This window comes from Dendrobium catenatum, unplaced genomic scaffold (assembly GCF_001605985.2).
Source record: "Dendrobium catenatum unplaced genomic scaffold, ASM160598v2 fragScaff_scaffold_1338, whole genome shotgun sequence".
Classification (NCBI taxonomy): domain Eukaryota; kingdom Viridiplantae; phylum Streptophyta; class Magnoliopsida; order Asparagales; family Orchidaceae; genus Dendrobium; species Dendrobium catenatum.
In genome coordinates this window covers 699,269-713,960 of record NW_021319800.1, presented here as the reverse complement: position 1 = coordinate 713,960, position 14,692 = coordinate 699,269, and the positions used below count along the sequence as shown (strand labels likewise).

The following is a 14,692-nucleotide window of genomic DNA, read 5'->3' as shown; positions in this document are numbered from 1 at the left end:
TCACCTCCTTCGACGACGCTCGACGACATTTCTTCCTGTCGGGTCGGGTTGATGACGTTCGACGACGTCCTCCCTCCTTCGACGACATTCACTTCCCATTCATGTGAAGGACCAAAGGTAATCGTGGTTTCGTGTCGGGTCAACCCAGAAACACAACGGGTCGGTTCCGGGTTGAAATTTCTGACTCGTCTGTCAAAACTAAAAACGGGTCGGGTTCAGGTCGTGTCATACAGTAATTGGTCAATCTCGAGTTCGACCCGAACCCGATCCGCAACCCGATTTTGATACCCCTAATTTTAAGTTAAAAAACTGTTTCGTTCAACCTCACCATCCAACTTTGATGCTCGACTCTATCAACTCAACAAGATTTTTTCATCTTGCTTCTTTAGCCTCGACTATATTAAAGAAGCAAGATTTTTCATCTTGCTTCTTTATCCTCCAATTGTCTTCACTTTTGGTAACTCATTCACAAACAAATACACGAATAAAAAAATGAAGAAACATTGATTGCAAAATAGTGCTTGCCATGGCGCACGACGCGGCGCGGTGCACCTACGGCGCCATGTGTATGGCATGGCTTAGCCGTTCAAAATGGCAAGCGCTATTTGCACCTGATGTGAAACAATCTCATGCGAAAATGATTTTCTTAATGAAAGTTTGCACGCTTAGATTTAGAGGCCATAATAGGCAAGTTCTTATGCGGAATTGAACGATAAGATAAATATTAAAAGGCACTTAGCTTAAGTTAAATTACATGAATACATGGATCGTTCCAACAATAAATTCCAATACTAACACTAAGATTAGTCTATGAAAGGTCCCTCACATAACTCTTCCTATTACTAGGTTCTAGCGGCGAATAATTGACATGATCTTCGTGAAGATAATAAATTCACATTCAAGGATGCAACTATGAAGATAGAGAGTCAAGTGTCGATTTTACCCAAAGGCAAGAGAGATACGCGCTCCTGCAAGGTAGTATGGTAGTTGGGAATGAAGAGGGCAGCAACCACGAACCTCCTCTCACTTCGCCAAGATTAACTTTCCACAAACGTGGACAACAGTTGGTGGCTGCAGGGATTTTCCGGGACTGCAGGAATCCTTGGGCAGCAATTGTTTTGACTTTGGAAACCTGTCTGGACTGCAGGACAGCAAGGTCTTGCAGCCGTAATCCTTGTACAGCAGTTAGGAGCTCTCCAAAGGTAAGAAATCTGGTGCAAGGGGCTTCAGAACAATAGTTTCAACCTTTGAGGCCAATGGAGCTAGGGGAATACTTTGTGGATGAAGAGGGGAGAAAAGAGAAGAACAAGAATATACGAGAAAGATAGAGATAACTAACGAACTCACAAAGAGATCGTAAGAACCGCGAACCTCGGACTCTTCCAAAGATTGGCGGGTATTGCGAATTACCCTCCTCGGGCTTCTCCCATCATGAACTCACTAAGAGATCAACAAAAACATGAAACTTTTCATTATCCATAATCCTCCTTTCCAAGAGGAAGGGGAAGGCTTAAATAGCCAATTACATGAAGGAAAAATAAAAGACATAATTGCCCCTAGGGCCACATAAGACAAAACCCTCAAGTGAGGGTAGAAAGGGAAAAGTACAAATAACAAATAAAATACATCAAGATAAGTAAACATGATCATAGCCGTTGATCTTCGATGTCCTCATCAGCACCACATGCGCGCCATGGCTCCAATGGGACCTTTGCGCTATGGTGCACCATTAACCAGTATGCTACTTGTATAACTTTTGACTCAATTTTAAAATTTAACTCGATTTTCACCTGAAATCTTCGATTTAATTTAATTTGACTTATTGTTTCAAATTCGATTCATTTTTTTTTCTTTTGCTTGAGTTAGCTTGAATCTATTAAATTGAATCAATTCAATTTAATCGATTAATTTATTCGATTTGAAGTTAATTTCAATAATTTGAGTCGAATCAAGTCTAATTACATCAATTCAGGTCAGCCAAGTTGATTCAGTTCGATTTGAGTTGAATGGAGTTGTCTAATTACATCAATTCAGGTCAGCCAAGTTGATTTGGTTTGATTTGAGTTGAATAGAGTCAATCACATCAAATTAAACTAATTTGAGTTCAGTTGAGTCTAATTGAGTAGATAAAGAAGACAAATGGAAGAAATGGTTGTTCAGCCACTGCAGGGGTATTAATCGGACTAGTACATGAAGTTCTAATCAATACAGGGGTATGAACAGGACACAACATAAAAGCTATCTACAGCATGATGTTTGGGTTTTGAATTTAGCTTATGTGGTTGCCAATCTCTTGGCAGCCCATAGTGGACTGTTGAAGAAGTGGCTGTTGAAGCATGTGTGGGATTTAATGTGATGTAAAAATGATGATGTCTTTTTCAGTTGACTTTTTGTTTAAACGAACCTATACATAGCTCTGCATTCAGATGAAGTACATAAAATTACTGCTGAAGAATGGTTACCATCGTATTGGAATATATATCACTGTCAGTTCTGGATTGAATTTCTTAATGAGCATGGTTATCAAGAACAGAGTACTTTTCAGAGCCTGGTATCGCATTATGGTCCATTGAATGTAAATGTTTTTTTTTCCATTGGAGATGATTATTCCACGAAGTTAGAAGAGTTGGGAAACAAGAAGACAAACACGCAATTGTTAGAAGAGTTGGGAAACAAGAAGACAAACACGCAATTGTTTGTACAGAAGGATTAGAGAATCTTGAAATGTTTTTTTTTTTTTTTTAAAATTAGGGATGTAGAAGAATTAACTATATTCAAGAATAGGGTAAACACCTATTGATTTTAAGGTAATAGATGATAGATTGAGATGGGTTGATCATGTGCAGCTGAAGGAAATAACCCATTATGCTGGGGCCTAGAATATACATGTAAGGGATCAGGAGGAAAATAGGATTGACCAAAACTTACATGATTAGAACTTATTTAGAAGCATTTTATTAAAATGAAAGTAACATCCAATGCCGCTCTAGGCAGGAAGATGTTACAGGTAACCATTCAAATAGCTGGTACTGAGAGTTGGAATAATGAAATGATGGCTGTTGCTGTTGATGGCTTTGTGATTCTACAATGATTACTTGTAGTTGTGACTTTCATAGGGAGACATATCTCTACAACTCTCCATCATTGATTGCTCCAGTAGTCTTTACTCGTGCTCCATGTACAACTGGAATTATATATGGTCGGGGTATTTGTGTAGTTTCCATTGTTGATGGTATTTGGTGTTGCTATTTTTTGAAGTGGCATCCACTTGTCCAAATCACCTTTCTTGTGGCTTAAACTAGAGGATACATTTTTTCCTGAGCATTGTATCGCTAATGCTCTATGTTTTTTTTTTAACAGATGATGTTATGATGTCCAAACTTCCTGCCGATTCTGAGCAGCAACAAGCTATTATCACTTCTATACAAGATGAAGATGGCTATAACTGGGGGTATTTTTGTTTATAACTCATTTGCTATACGCTTTATTTTAGATATATGTTTACATATTTGTTTAATGCATAAAAGGCATAGCCCTCTACATACATAAATAAGTGCATACGTGCATACATGATTTTCTTCATCAATGTTAGTCTTATACTGTTAATCCTGCTATTTGGAGCTGAAAGTTAGGAATCTTGATTATAAATTATCTTTGTTGAGTGACTGATGAGGACATCCGACCTTGGAGAGTCTACCAGAGATGAGGCCGTAGATCTACGGCCACGATTGTACTGCTTTACTTTTGATTATCATTGTATTAGATTTATTATTAATATATTAGTTTATTATGTTTATGAGTTTTATTGCACCTTTCCTTTTATACCCTCACTTGAGGGCCTAGTCATGTGTATACCCTAGGGGCAAACAGCTCACCATGTAGTATTCACCTTAGTTGGACTTCATTAACCACATCTATAATGCTCATTGTTAAGTTGAAGTTGTATCTATAACATTTATCTTGGAAGAAGGAAGTTTATCTAGTAGAAAGGAACCGAACCTATTGAAGTGGCTTGAGACTGGAAAAAATATCTTTTCATGTGTCATGCATATATCATCTAATGGTGGACGTCTACATCAATAAACTAGATATCTGTAAGTTTTACTTAGAGGAACCTCGTTAGTCACTCTTTGATCAATCTCATGAAACATAGGGATGGATGGTACCAGTGACTCAAATAAAACCCAAAAGATTTTCCGAATTGAATGCAGGATTAAGCAATGAATTACAGCTGGAAAATAAAGCATATAAACATTAGGTCTTAAGTTTTTTTATAATCTTGTAAGATCCGTCCTTTTTGGCTAGTTGCTCTTAGTTTGTGGTCGGCAGTAACAATCAAAACAGTTATAAACTAAGACATAATATACCTCATTGTAATCCCAAATAGTCAGTACACACCATTAACATTAACCATTGCTGATTTGCTGTCATTGCTGATTTGCTGTCAGCCAATTTTAGATTTGTTTTTCTGTCAATAATTTTCCAAATATTCTGGTTTGTAATTAGTGGCATTTTCATTTAAAGTTGCAGTGCAAGTAGTCTATGGGCTCGTTTGGTTACCACCCGCCGTTTGTTTAAGTTGGTAGAAGCGGAGTGTAAAAAAAACGGAGTTTAAAATAAAATTATTTAAAACAACGGGAAGTTGTTTGGTGGATTCGGTGGATCTCAGTTCTCCGCTCTACTCTAGAAATGATAAAAGACAAAAGTATCCTCTTATTTTAATTAATTATATCCGGATCTCAAATGCTGAAATTCTGTCCAACATGATATTTTCGGCTCCAGATCTGATATTTCACTTCAAAACTACTTAACTTCCTATATCACAAACATCTATGATATATATATATATATATTTACTTCATTTCTCTGTTTAGTATGTGTTTAACAAAACGTTTTAAAATTTTTTTTTTCTTGAAATACACTTTTTACGATGTCTATTATACTTATTATAAATATGATAATATTACGAACACCATTAAACTATATAGTTTGAGTAAATAGGAATCAACTTTTTAATATAACCACACATCATCTACTAATTCATTTAAAAAACATTAATTTTTTAAAACTCATTTTGTTCTCAATCACACAAACACAAATTCTAACAAATTTAACAAGCAACTTCAATCTTCATAAGGTTTGTCAAGGTTATCTTCTTCAACTTCTACATTTTCATCATCATATCTCATCTACACACCTGAAATATATATACAAAAAAATTATTAGTCCTTACATACTTCATAATTAATAATTAAAGAAAACAAACAACACGATTTTTCTATAATATTAAATTTTGAAAACAAATATTAAGATAACTATACTACCTACTAAAGTTGTACAACTGTTTCGCGATATTATCTCTAACTTCTTTCATCTCAGTAACATCTTCACCATCAGTCTGTTCTTCAACTCAAACATTTTCTTCACCTGATTCTGGCACTCTGTCTAGACTACAGTCAGAAATATCAAAGTTTTCATCCCTCTCATACTCATCAAAATCAGGATCGACCTGTGAGTTATGTCTTCGTATAAAATTATGCAATGTCATTGTACCTATAACTATTTGACATTGTTTCTTCAACGCGTAATTTGGCATATCATGTAGAATTCTCCATTTTTTTTCCACACACCAAATGTACGCTCAATGATACTTCGTAATGAGGAATGTCTCTTATTGAATACTTCCCTGTAACCCCTTATTGGTTGACTTCCTCGAGCAAAATCTGCTAAATGATATCGTGTATCTGGGTAAGGCTTCAGATATCCTTTTTTTGCAAAAGCATATAATTCCAAATCTTCATATATTTCAGGTATGGCTGATATCTCTGCGACCGCATCAAGTATTGTAACAGTTCTACGCTGTGACGTTGAGGTTGCTATAGTAGAGCTTACTGATTCCGCAGCTTTAACTAAACTTTCAATATGATTTAGAAATAGTTGCTTCCCTGCTAACCTAACTGGTTTAACTCTCTTCCTTTTTAGTAATGTGGTTGAAGTTTGAGATCTTTGGAAAGCTGTTGGAAATATAGCATCTTCTTCGTGACCTACTTCCGTATGTGGGTCATCATCTTGGAAGTCCTTTTCCTCGGATGAATTGTGATGGTCGTTACTTACTTCGGAGGGTAAAACCCCAGAGTTTGGAATCCATACATTATTTCCAGTTGCGACAATGCGACTGAACATAATTTCAAGTTTTTGTTCGAGTTCTGGTGGTATTCCGTTGAACCTAAACTTTCTTGCTGTAGGTATGACCTACATAAGTGAAAACATTTATGTATTAAACCTACATAGATTATCATGTGATATGAATGTATTTTAAATTTTTTACTTAGTAATACCTATATTTTATCATTCCACCATTCATTAGAAGCATCTATGGTTCGTTTTATTGGATTCCACCCTAATCCAGTCTCCCCACGCAACAACTCTTTCCACAACTTCCAATCCTTTTTCAAATGATCCCACTTATTCTTTAGTTGTGTACGATCATACGATCTTCCAGTGCGTGAATTAAATTTTGTCATAAGGTTTGTCCGACCTTCCTTATTGAAATGGGTGGAAGGTCTATTACCCAATTCAATTTCTTCTATACATAAGTCACAATAAAGTAATGTGTTATTGATATCCCATGTCGTAGGTGGACCACATTTTCTTTGTTTCGCCATCTACAGATTCCAACATCTTAGAGATAAAAAATACATAATAAATATATACTAAAAATTATAAAAATTTACAAATATTTTTATATAATTAAAACGAAGGAAATTTTGTTTTATAGTTGTGCAAGATAATTATAAATTTTTAGTTTAGACATCAAAATTAAACTGATAACTCAGGTATTAAATGTAGTGCTTACATGGTAATTTGGTATTAAATTAAACTGATAACTCAGATATTAAGTAATTAAAATAATATTTGTTTACAAATGTGTACTGTTGACATAGTTTTTGGAAGATTAACGGAGAACACTTAAGGATTCTGTTCATAGGAATGTATCCACGAATTTTTTTTTGCACAGTAATTAAGAAGGAAGGTCGACATACCTGTTTGCTGCCTAGAATCGACGAAATGGAGAAGGGTTGAAATGGAAGCAAGGTCGACAAACCTGTTCGGTTTGAATTAGAGCAGAAATGGGGGAGGGCACTGCAAAACATGGAAGAAGAAATGAGAAGGAAGAAATGAGGAGGAAGAGAAAATCGCTGAAGAGGGACGTGAGGGCGATGTGGGAAAGTGCAGGGTATTTTCGGTTTATTCCTCTCAAAACTCAGTTATTGGACGCAAACTGCTGCCTTTTTTTACTTTTGAGATCGGTATTAATACGGAGAAGTTGCATAAGTTATTTTACAAACGGAAGCTAACCAAACGAGGGAAAGGAACTGTTTCCACGGATGCAAAACGGAAACGGCATAAATTAGGAAAAACAAACGCGGCCTATGTTACTTGGCCTTGAATAACCCCAAAGTTGGACCTCCTTGTAAGCCCTCCTTGCGCTCTTTGCTTGGGTAGTAGAACACTTTTAGCTATTTCTATTTTTGAACTCGAAGATGCATTCAGCGTAAAAATTTAACTAAGCATTATGTTTTATTTATCATGAAAGTTCTTTTTCAGGAGAAGGAGAGCATCAAATTATAACTTAAAATCACATGACAATATTTAAGGGTGTCAAAATTTGATCCGACCCAAAACCTGACCTGGACTTGACCAAGAAAATTCTGGATTCGGGTCAACCCGTTTTCCATACGGATCAGATTCGGGTTTGAGATTCCGACTAATTTACAAAATTGGGTCTGGTTCGGGTTGACCCGAAAACCCGAAATCAACCTGTGTTGACTCGCCAGTCACCCAGCATGCGGACCCAGTAACCCGCACACGACCCTGCATCGCTGGTGCGCTCGGTTTGACTTTGCCACTTCACCTAGTGTGACCGCATCCGAACTTCATATCTGCTTGGCCCGTCGACCGCTCCCCCATTTGCTCAAGCCGTCAGCCGCGCTCGGCCTGCGCACAACCTTGCCCCCGCACACCGCCCTTAGGTCGCTTGCATGCTCTATTCGCCTCGTGAGTCTTGTCCGTAATCCGGAGTCTCCAGATCTGCTCGCATGTCACATCGGGCTTCTGAACCGAACCTTCACTGCGCTCAGGAGCGTGTCTGTAGACCACAATATGGGTTCACGGATCGGGTCGGTCAACCTGGTAACCCGTGCAGGTCGGGTCCGAGTTGGGATTCTTGACCCATTTGCAAAAATGGGTCGGGTTAAAGTCTACTCGTTTGGACCCGGATCAATTCGGGTTGGAATCGAACTCGACCTATTGACCCATTTTGACACCCCTAATAGTATTTATGAAAGCTTAAATAGAAAACGCAGAATCTTCTAAGGGTACTTAATCAAAGAAATCTTGTAAAAGGAAATGACACTAAAAATGGAAATGAATACAATTCCTATAAATTTCCGTTAACAAATAAGCCAGGTTTATCTAGTTAATTTACCTATGCATAATAAATGTATTAAAAAGTTGATCTTAATCAGACAAACTGAATGGTCGATTCAGTTGGAAGATGCATTCTCATCGATGGAAACAATTCGTTAATTGACATATATATACAATCTCATGCATCAATTTCTACATGTACGATCAAACACTATAATGCAAATGTACCCTTAAGAATGCCTGATAAAGCTTGGTATGAAAGTTATGATGGGGCTAAAAATCTTATTGAGTGGTTTAAAATCTTTATTTTAATTATGTTTTCTATGTGAATGTTGGTTTTGACGAAAGTGATATAGTGTCCATATTGCATAAATTCAATTGTCTCACTTTCCTCGTGAGTATCTGACCTCTACTTTCACAAATTTTTTTTTTGAATTGGAATGTATTCTTATGTAAATGACTTGAAAAGATAGGTACAATCCTGTGCTTTGGGGAGTTCCAAAGGGCAGCTATGCTAGTAACCCTAACGGGCCTTGTCGTATTTTGGAATTTCGAAAGATGATTCAGGTAAATCTTATTCTTTATGATGTCTAATCAAATGGTGTATCTAATTTGTTCTAATAGTTGTATTAGCTTTCAGGCTCTTAATCACATTGGTCTTCGTGTTGTGTTGGATGTCGTCTACAATCACGTTCATGCTAGTGGTCCCCTAGATGAGACCTCCATTCTTGATAAGGTCAATGTATAAGCTTTGTTTTTATGCTCTTAAATGAATCATCTCATTACATTGTATTAGCTATATTTTTTTTTTGTTGATTTCACTGTTAGAAATTGATGAATGATTTTAACCTATTTGATTTTTGGAAACTGTTGCCCTAGACACCAACGAATCAGTAGTTGAAACATCTAAATTATACTTTATTGAGTTATATTTACGTTGGTGGATATGTTTGTCAATGCATAAGCCATGTTTTAAGAATGAGTACCAACAAGTTGTGGCGTGCGTCTCTTCCTTGAGCTTACTGAGGAGAACTGAGTTTATTGATAGAAGTGATATTGTCGTTTATGATAATACAACTTTCTTATACCAAAAAAAAAAAAAAAAAAAAAAAAAAAAAAAAAAAAAAAAAAATTATTGCATTTTTCTTGACATTTTTCTGAATGTGAAAATGCATAGGAACTTATTTGAAAAGCTTATATGGCATACAAAAATGTCTCATTTCGTTTAATTTACATTTTTCTCTATATTGAAGATGGATGTTGTATATGCAGGTTCTGCATATAAAATCCTTTATTTATTTATTTATTTTTTAAGATGCTATCTTTATTCTTTAATAAAAAAACTTAGATGTTTTGAACATATATAATGGAGCTTAGGACAACTAAAATTAATGTGGATGTATTAGGAGAGAAATGATAGACAAACAGTATAAATATTTTTTGTAAAATAAACTTAAATGATTTGGTAATGTATAATGGAGGTTGGAAGATGCACACTAATGAGGTGTTTAAAACTAATGGGGATGGATTAGGCAAGGAATGGTACACCAATGGTAGTATTTTAGAAGTGATGAAAAAAATGTAGCAAAATAGATTTGGTACTTATTGGAGCACTGAATTGGAATATCATCTAAAGGTTAGCAATTGAGGTTCTTAAGTAGCTTTTTGTAGGAAAAAAAGGTAATGCAATAAATATATGTAGAAAATGGGGTTCAACAGTTGAAATGGCGCAAGTAGGCATACTAGATGAGTGAGATATAATGGTTTTTATTTTTATTTTTTATCATAACAAAATAGTTAATGAGTTCTATTAGATGATTTTGGTCGAAGTATGCTATATTTATCTATAATGTCCCATAACTTCTAATAATTACAGGTGGTTCCAGGATACTATCTTCGAAGGACTATTGAAGGGTGCATTGAGCATAGCACATGCATGAACAATACAGCTAGTGAGCACTTCATGGTGGAGCGTTTGATTATCGATGATCTTTTATACTGGGCAACTGCTTATAAGGTACTTCCAAGTTACTTTGTTTTTGTTCCTTTTTACGATTCTTGGATCCAGTAATGAAATGTATATCCTTAGGAAACATTTATGCTACCAAATGTGTTGAAATAATTTTGAATTCATGGCCAACACCTTTGCATCTTGTCATTTTTAAAATACAGTAATCTATGGATTACATTCCATTTCTGTTGCATAGTTAATTGTGGATACATAATTAAATTCTGATTTATAGATTTATTCCATTTCTGTCGCATGGTTAATTGTGGCTTATATAATTAAATACTGATTTCTAGATTTATTTGATTTATTGATATTTATTTATCTATCTATTTTTGTAAAACTTCGTATCTTATTTTTTTATATTGAATGAGGGAATAAACTTTAGTCATCCAATTTTTCATTTTTTTACTCTTCTCTCTTCTCATTCTAATATTCAAGATGATGTTAGAAACCTTAAAGTTTTACTACTAGTGAGGCGAAATGGTCCTTCAAGCTGGTGTCTCTCTTGCATGCTGTTATGTCATTCACCATCACTAAAACCCAATTTTTGTCCAACAAAATTTGCGAAAGCCTATGGAATGATCCTCATGGAAACAAGGAAATGGAAACTACCATGAAGCAAATAGTGGCAACTTCAATGTTGGAAATTAACTTCAAAATGGAATATCCAAATCCAAAATATTGAAAATCTATGATTAAATAATGGATTGGAAAATTCCAAAAAGATTTGCAGCAAAGACAAATTACAACAACTCTCTCCTTGTTTCATCCATCTAGACAGTAAATCAAAGATAACTAGCTATTCTCCTAGCAAAAGCTTATTCTAAAATATTATTGGAATAAGTTTGGTTGCTAAAAAGATAAATTTTTTGATACCCTCTTTACAAAGATGAAGAATTTCTACTTAATAGACTTGAGAGTTCTAGATCAAATGATAAGAAGATAAAATGTCTTCCACAATTATAATCAATGCCATCAAAATTATAATGTCCTAATTGTAGACGAGTCATTATCAAAAGTGGTCATAATGATTTTTTTCATTCGCTCAAATGATCTAATGCTGTACTCTTATGTTTATAGTGAATAACCTATATTGCATCGTATTATCAATCAACAAACTCACTCGAGATTTAATTATGTTGCTAATTTCTTATGTAATATGTTTAACTCTAAGGACTTGAACTAAGGTACAATGATTGAAAGTACAGAGATGTGTTATGAAATTGACTTGCTAAACAATGATTCCTCAAGTAGGTTATGAGTTAACTCAATTGGTTGTGAATCCAATCAATCCATTAAAACCTCGACTTCGATTCCTAAATAATTATAATGATGTTTGACTTTATCATTGTGACCTAGGACACCCAAAGTTAACTTATCAGGAAAAAATGTTTCTGAATTTAGTATAGCCGTGCAAATGTAATGTATATTAGTATTTAGTAAATGTAATTTGTGTTTTGCATTATTTTTTTATAAATATAATTTGTATTTTGACAATTAGTGTTAGTATTTTGTAAATGTAATTTGTTTTCATTTATAGTTGCTTAAATAGTCAAATCATTATATGTATTTTAGTTTTTTTGCAGTTTAATTGAATTACTTAAATAAATCTGAAATAACAAAAAATGCCAAAAATTGAGAGGAAAAAACGGGTTGGCGTGTTATTTTTGGTTGACCCAACCTGAACCAGGTTTGGTTCTAGTTCGGATTGCTGACCCGTTTTCAAAACTAGATCGGGTTAGGGTTGGGTCAGCTGCCAATCGGTCAAGTTTGGGTTGGACCTAAACCCGACCTGACGACCCATTTTGACACCCTTAATACCATGTGCCTCAGTTGCTCCACACTGATATGTGCAAAACAACATTTCTTCAGGTTGACCCTCAGCAGCTGGTTCTGTAAAAATCCTAAGACCACCCTCAACTCAAGTATTTCAAATGTTCTTCCTCGGACCTGCTGTACCCTAGGATGTTATCAAAGAAGATCAGTACAAACTTTCGGAGGTATGGTTGGAATACCTCCTATCAGGGACTGGAAGGTAGCATGGGCATTTGTGAGGCCGAATGACATCATTAAGAACTTGTAATGCCCCTCATGCATCCTGAAAGCAGTCTTCGGGACATCCTCCTTCCTTATCCTGATCTGATGATATCCCGAATTCTGATCCATCTTGGTGAACACCACTGCTCCACACAACTCATCCAATGGCTCATTAATCACCGATATAGAAAACTTGTTTGGCACAATCTTTTTATTCAGGGCTCGATAATCAATACAAAATCTTTAGCTCCCATCATTCTTCTTGACCGTCAATACTGGGTTAGAAAAAGGACTCACACTCGACCTGATGATCCCCGCCTCCAACATCTCCTGGATCAACTTCTCAATCTCGGCCTTTTGAATATGAGGGTAGCGATACGATCATACACTAATCGGAGGCCCTCCCTTAGGGTGATGGCATGCTCTGACTCTCTTGGTGTTGGTAAGCCTTGAGGTGGTTGAAAGGACTCTCTTAACTACTGTATGATGAGTGGATGTACTGAAAGAGGAATGTTCCCCCCTTCCTTTAATCTGATCCCTTCCAAGCTCTGTAGTTTCACCAGAAATCCTCCCACCTCTTGTATGATCCTTAATCATGGTTTTGAGAGACACCATGGATTTGGTCAACCTTGCATCTCCTCTAATCACCTCCCTTCTTCTTTCCACCACCAGCTCCATCGTTAGTGCTCCCCAATTGACCTTGGTATCTCCCAAGGTCTGCAACAACTTCATCCCTATGATGATATTAGTGCTTCCTAACTCTAATGGGAGAAATTCTCTCCTCATATGAACCCCCTGTTTAGTCAGCACCACTCCCCTACACACTCCTCTACCTGTCTCCACCTTCCCAGTGCCCATCATTACCCCGTAACCTCTGTGTCCACCAATTTCATCTCCAAGTGGTCTATGACCTGGTTGGAGATGAAATTGTGAGTATCCCCACTTTCTATCTGTACCACCATCTCCCTGTATACTATTTATCCTTTCAGTTTCATGGTGTGATTTGGAGTAAATCCCACAAATGAGTTCAAGGAGACCACCATGTCTAGATGCAGCCCTTCCTCCTCCTCTACCAATTCCCCCTTGTCCTCTCCCTCCTCAGCTTTCTCGTCATCACAGATGGTGAGAATATGAAGAATTCGATCCTTACACCTATGCCTCGCGGTATACCTCTCATCACACCTGAAGCATAGTCCCTTCTATCTCTTCTTCTGTAGCTCCTTCTCAGTGAACTTCTTGAAGTTTCCCCCTTCTGTAGGCTTCTCCTTTGGGGTCTCCCGAGGAACCCCCATTGGCGGTCCCCTAGGTGCCAAAAATATGGTGGTCATCCTGTATGAGCTTCCTGAGCGGCTGCCCCTGGCCTCCTCTCTAGGTGCTTCTAGTTCACCACCAACTGTGTTGACTCCATAGCCTTTCCCAAGTCATGATGCCTCATCACTTTCATGGCCGCCCGGATATGTGGTTTGAGCCTCTTCGTGAAGTTCCCCTCCAACACATACTCAGATAGTCAGTTCAGCTGACTAGCTAGGCACTCAAATCTCTCACAGTACTCCACCATAGAACCTTCCTATGTCATTGCAAAGAACTGCTCATGTCTCTCCGCTGGTACCAGGACAACGCCTTTCCCTCTAAACATAGGCCTACTGCCGTCAATCTCTAGTTCTTCGTCAATTCATTGACGGAAAATACATCTCTACATTGTAGATCCACCCATGTGCATCATCTCTCTCAAAGATGGGCATCTTCAACTTCCTCACCTTCGGATCGTTTTCGTTTCCCCTAATCCTCCATAACCTTCCCATCCCACAAATTGGTGGACCTCCCCAAGTGTCCCGATCATCTCTTTTGTGCTCGTACCCAAACCTTTCTTCAAAATCCCCCTTTCTTCTTTCCATATCATCAACCCTACGCTCAAAATCAGCTCCCTTCTTGCAAAATCAACACCCATTTGTTCGAACCTACTACTCATCGTCTCGCTAGAAATAGGTTCTAGGAGAGCCATCCCATCTTATCTCTCTAAAATCTCTTCCTCTTGATTTTCCCCTCTCCTTATCGGATTTGGGTTTCTACTACTTTCTTGACTGTCGGTGACTCCCTTCGCCTCCGATGACATCGTCTTGGGTTTAACTTCAAGTAACTTCTTCAACATTTCTTCCATGACAGAGAACTTCCCATCTATCTTTCATAGATGGCTGAAAATTAATTTTCAAATTC

The 14,692-nt window shown here is 36.9% G+C and overlaps 1 protein-coding gene and 1 long non-coding RNA gene across 3 annotated transcripts in view; one reads left to right on the top strand and one right to left on the bottom strand.

Annotated features, from left to right (window-relative positions):
• LOC110115077 (pullulanase 1, chloroplastic) overlaps positions 1 to 14,692 on the top strand; it is a 94,796-nt gene that overhangs the window by 18,382 nt on the left and 61,722 nt on the right. For both annotated transcript variants that reach the window (XM_028699549.1, XM_020848207.2), the window contains exons 10-13: positions 3,361 to 3,451; positions 8,904 to 8,997; positions 9,071 to 9,166; positions 10,307 to 10,447. In XM_028699549.1, the coding sequence (XP_028555382.1) occupies positions 3,361 to 3,451; positions 8,904 to 8,997; positions 9,071 to 9,166; positions 10,307 to 10,447 (422 nt within the window). The remainder of the gene's footprint in view (positions 1 to 3,360; positions 3,452 to 8,903; positions 8,998 to 9,070; positions 9,167 to 10,306; positions 10,448 to 14,692) is intronic.
• Positions 5,010 to 5,767, bottom strand: LOC114580828. The gene is made up of 2 exons (XR_003702418.1): positions 5,325 to 5,767; positions 5,010 to 5,197 (listed from the first exon to the last, which is right to left on the bottom strand). It is a non-coding gene; the product is annotated as an uncharacterized LOC114580828 (long non-coding RNA).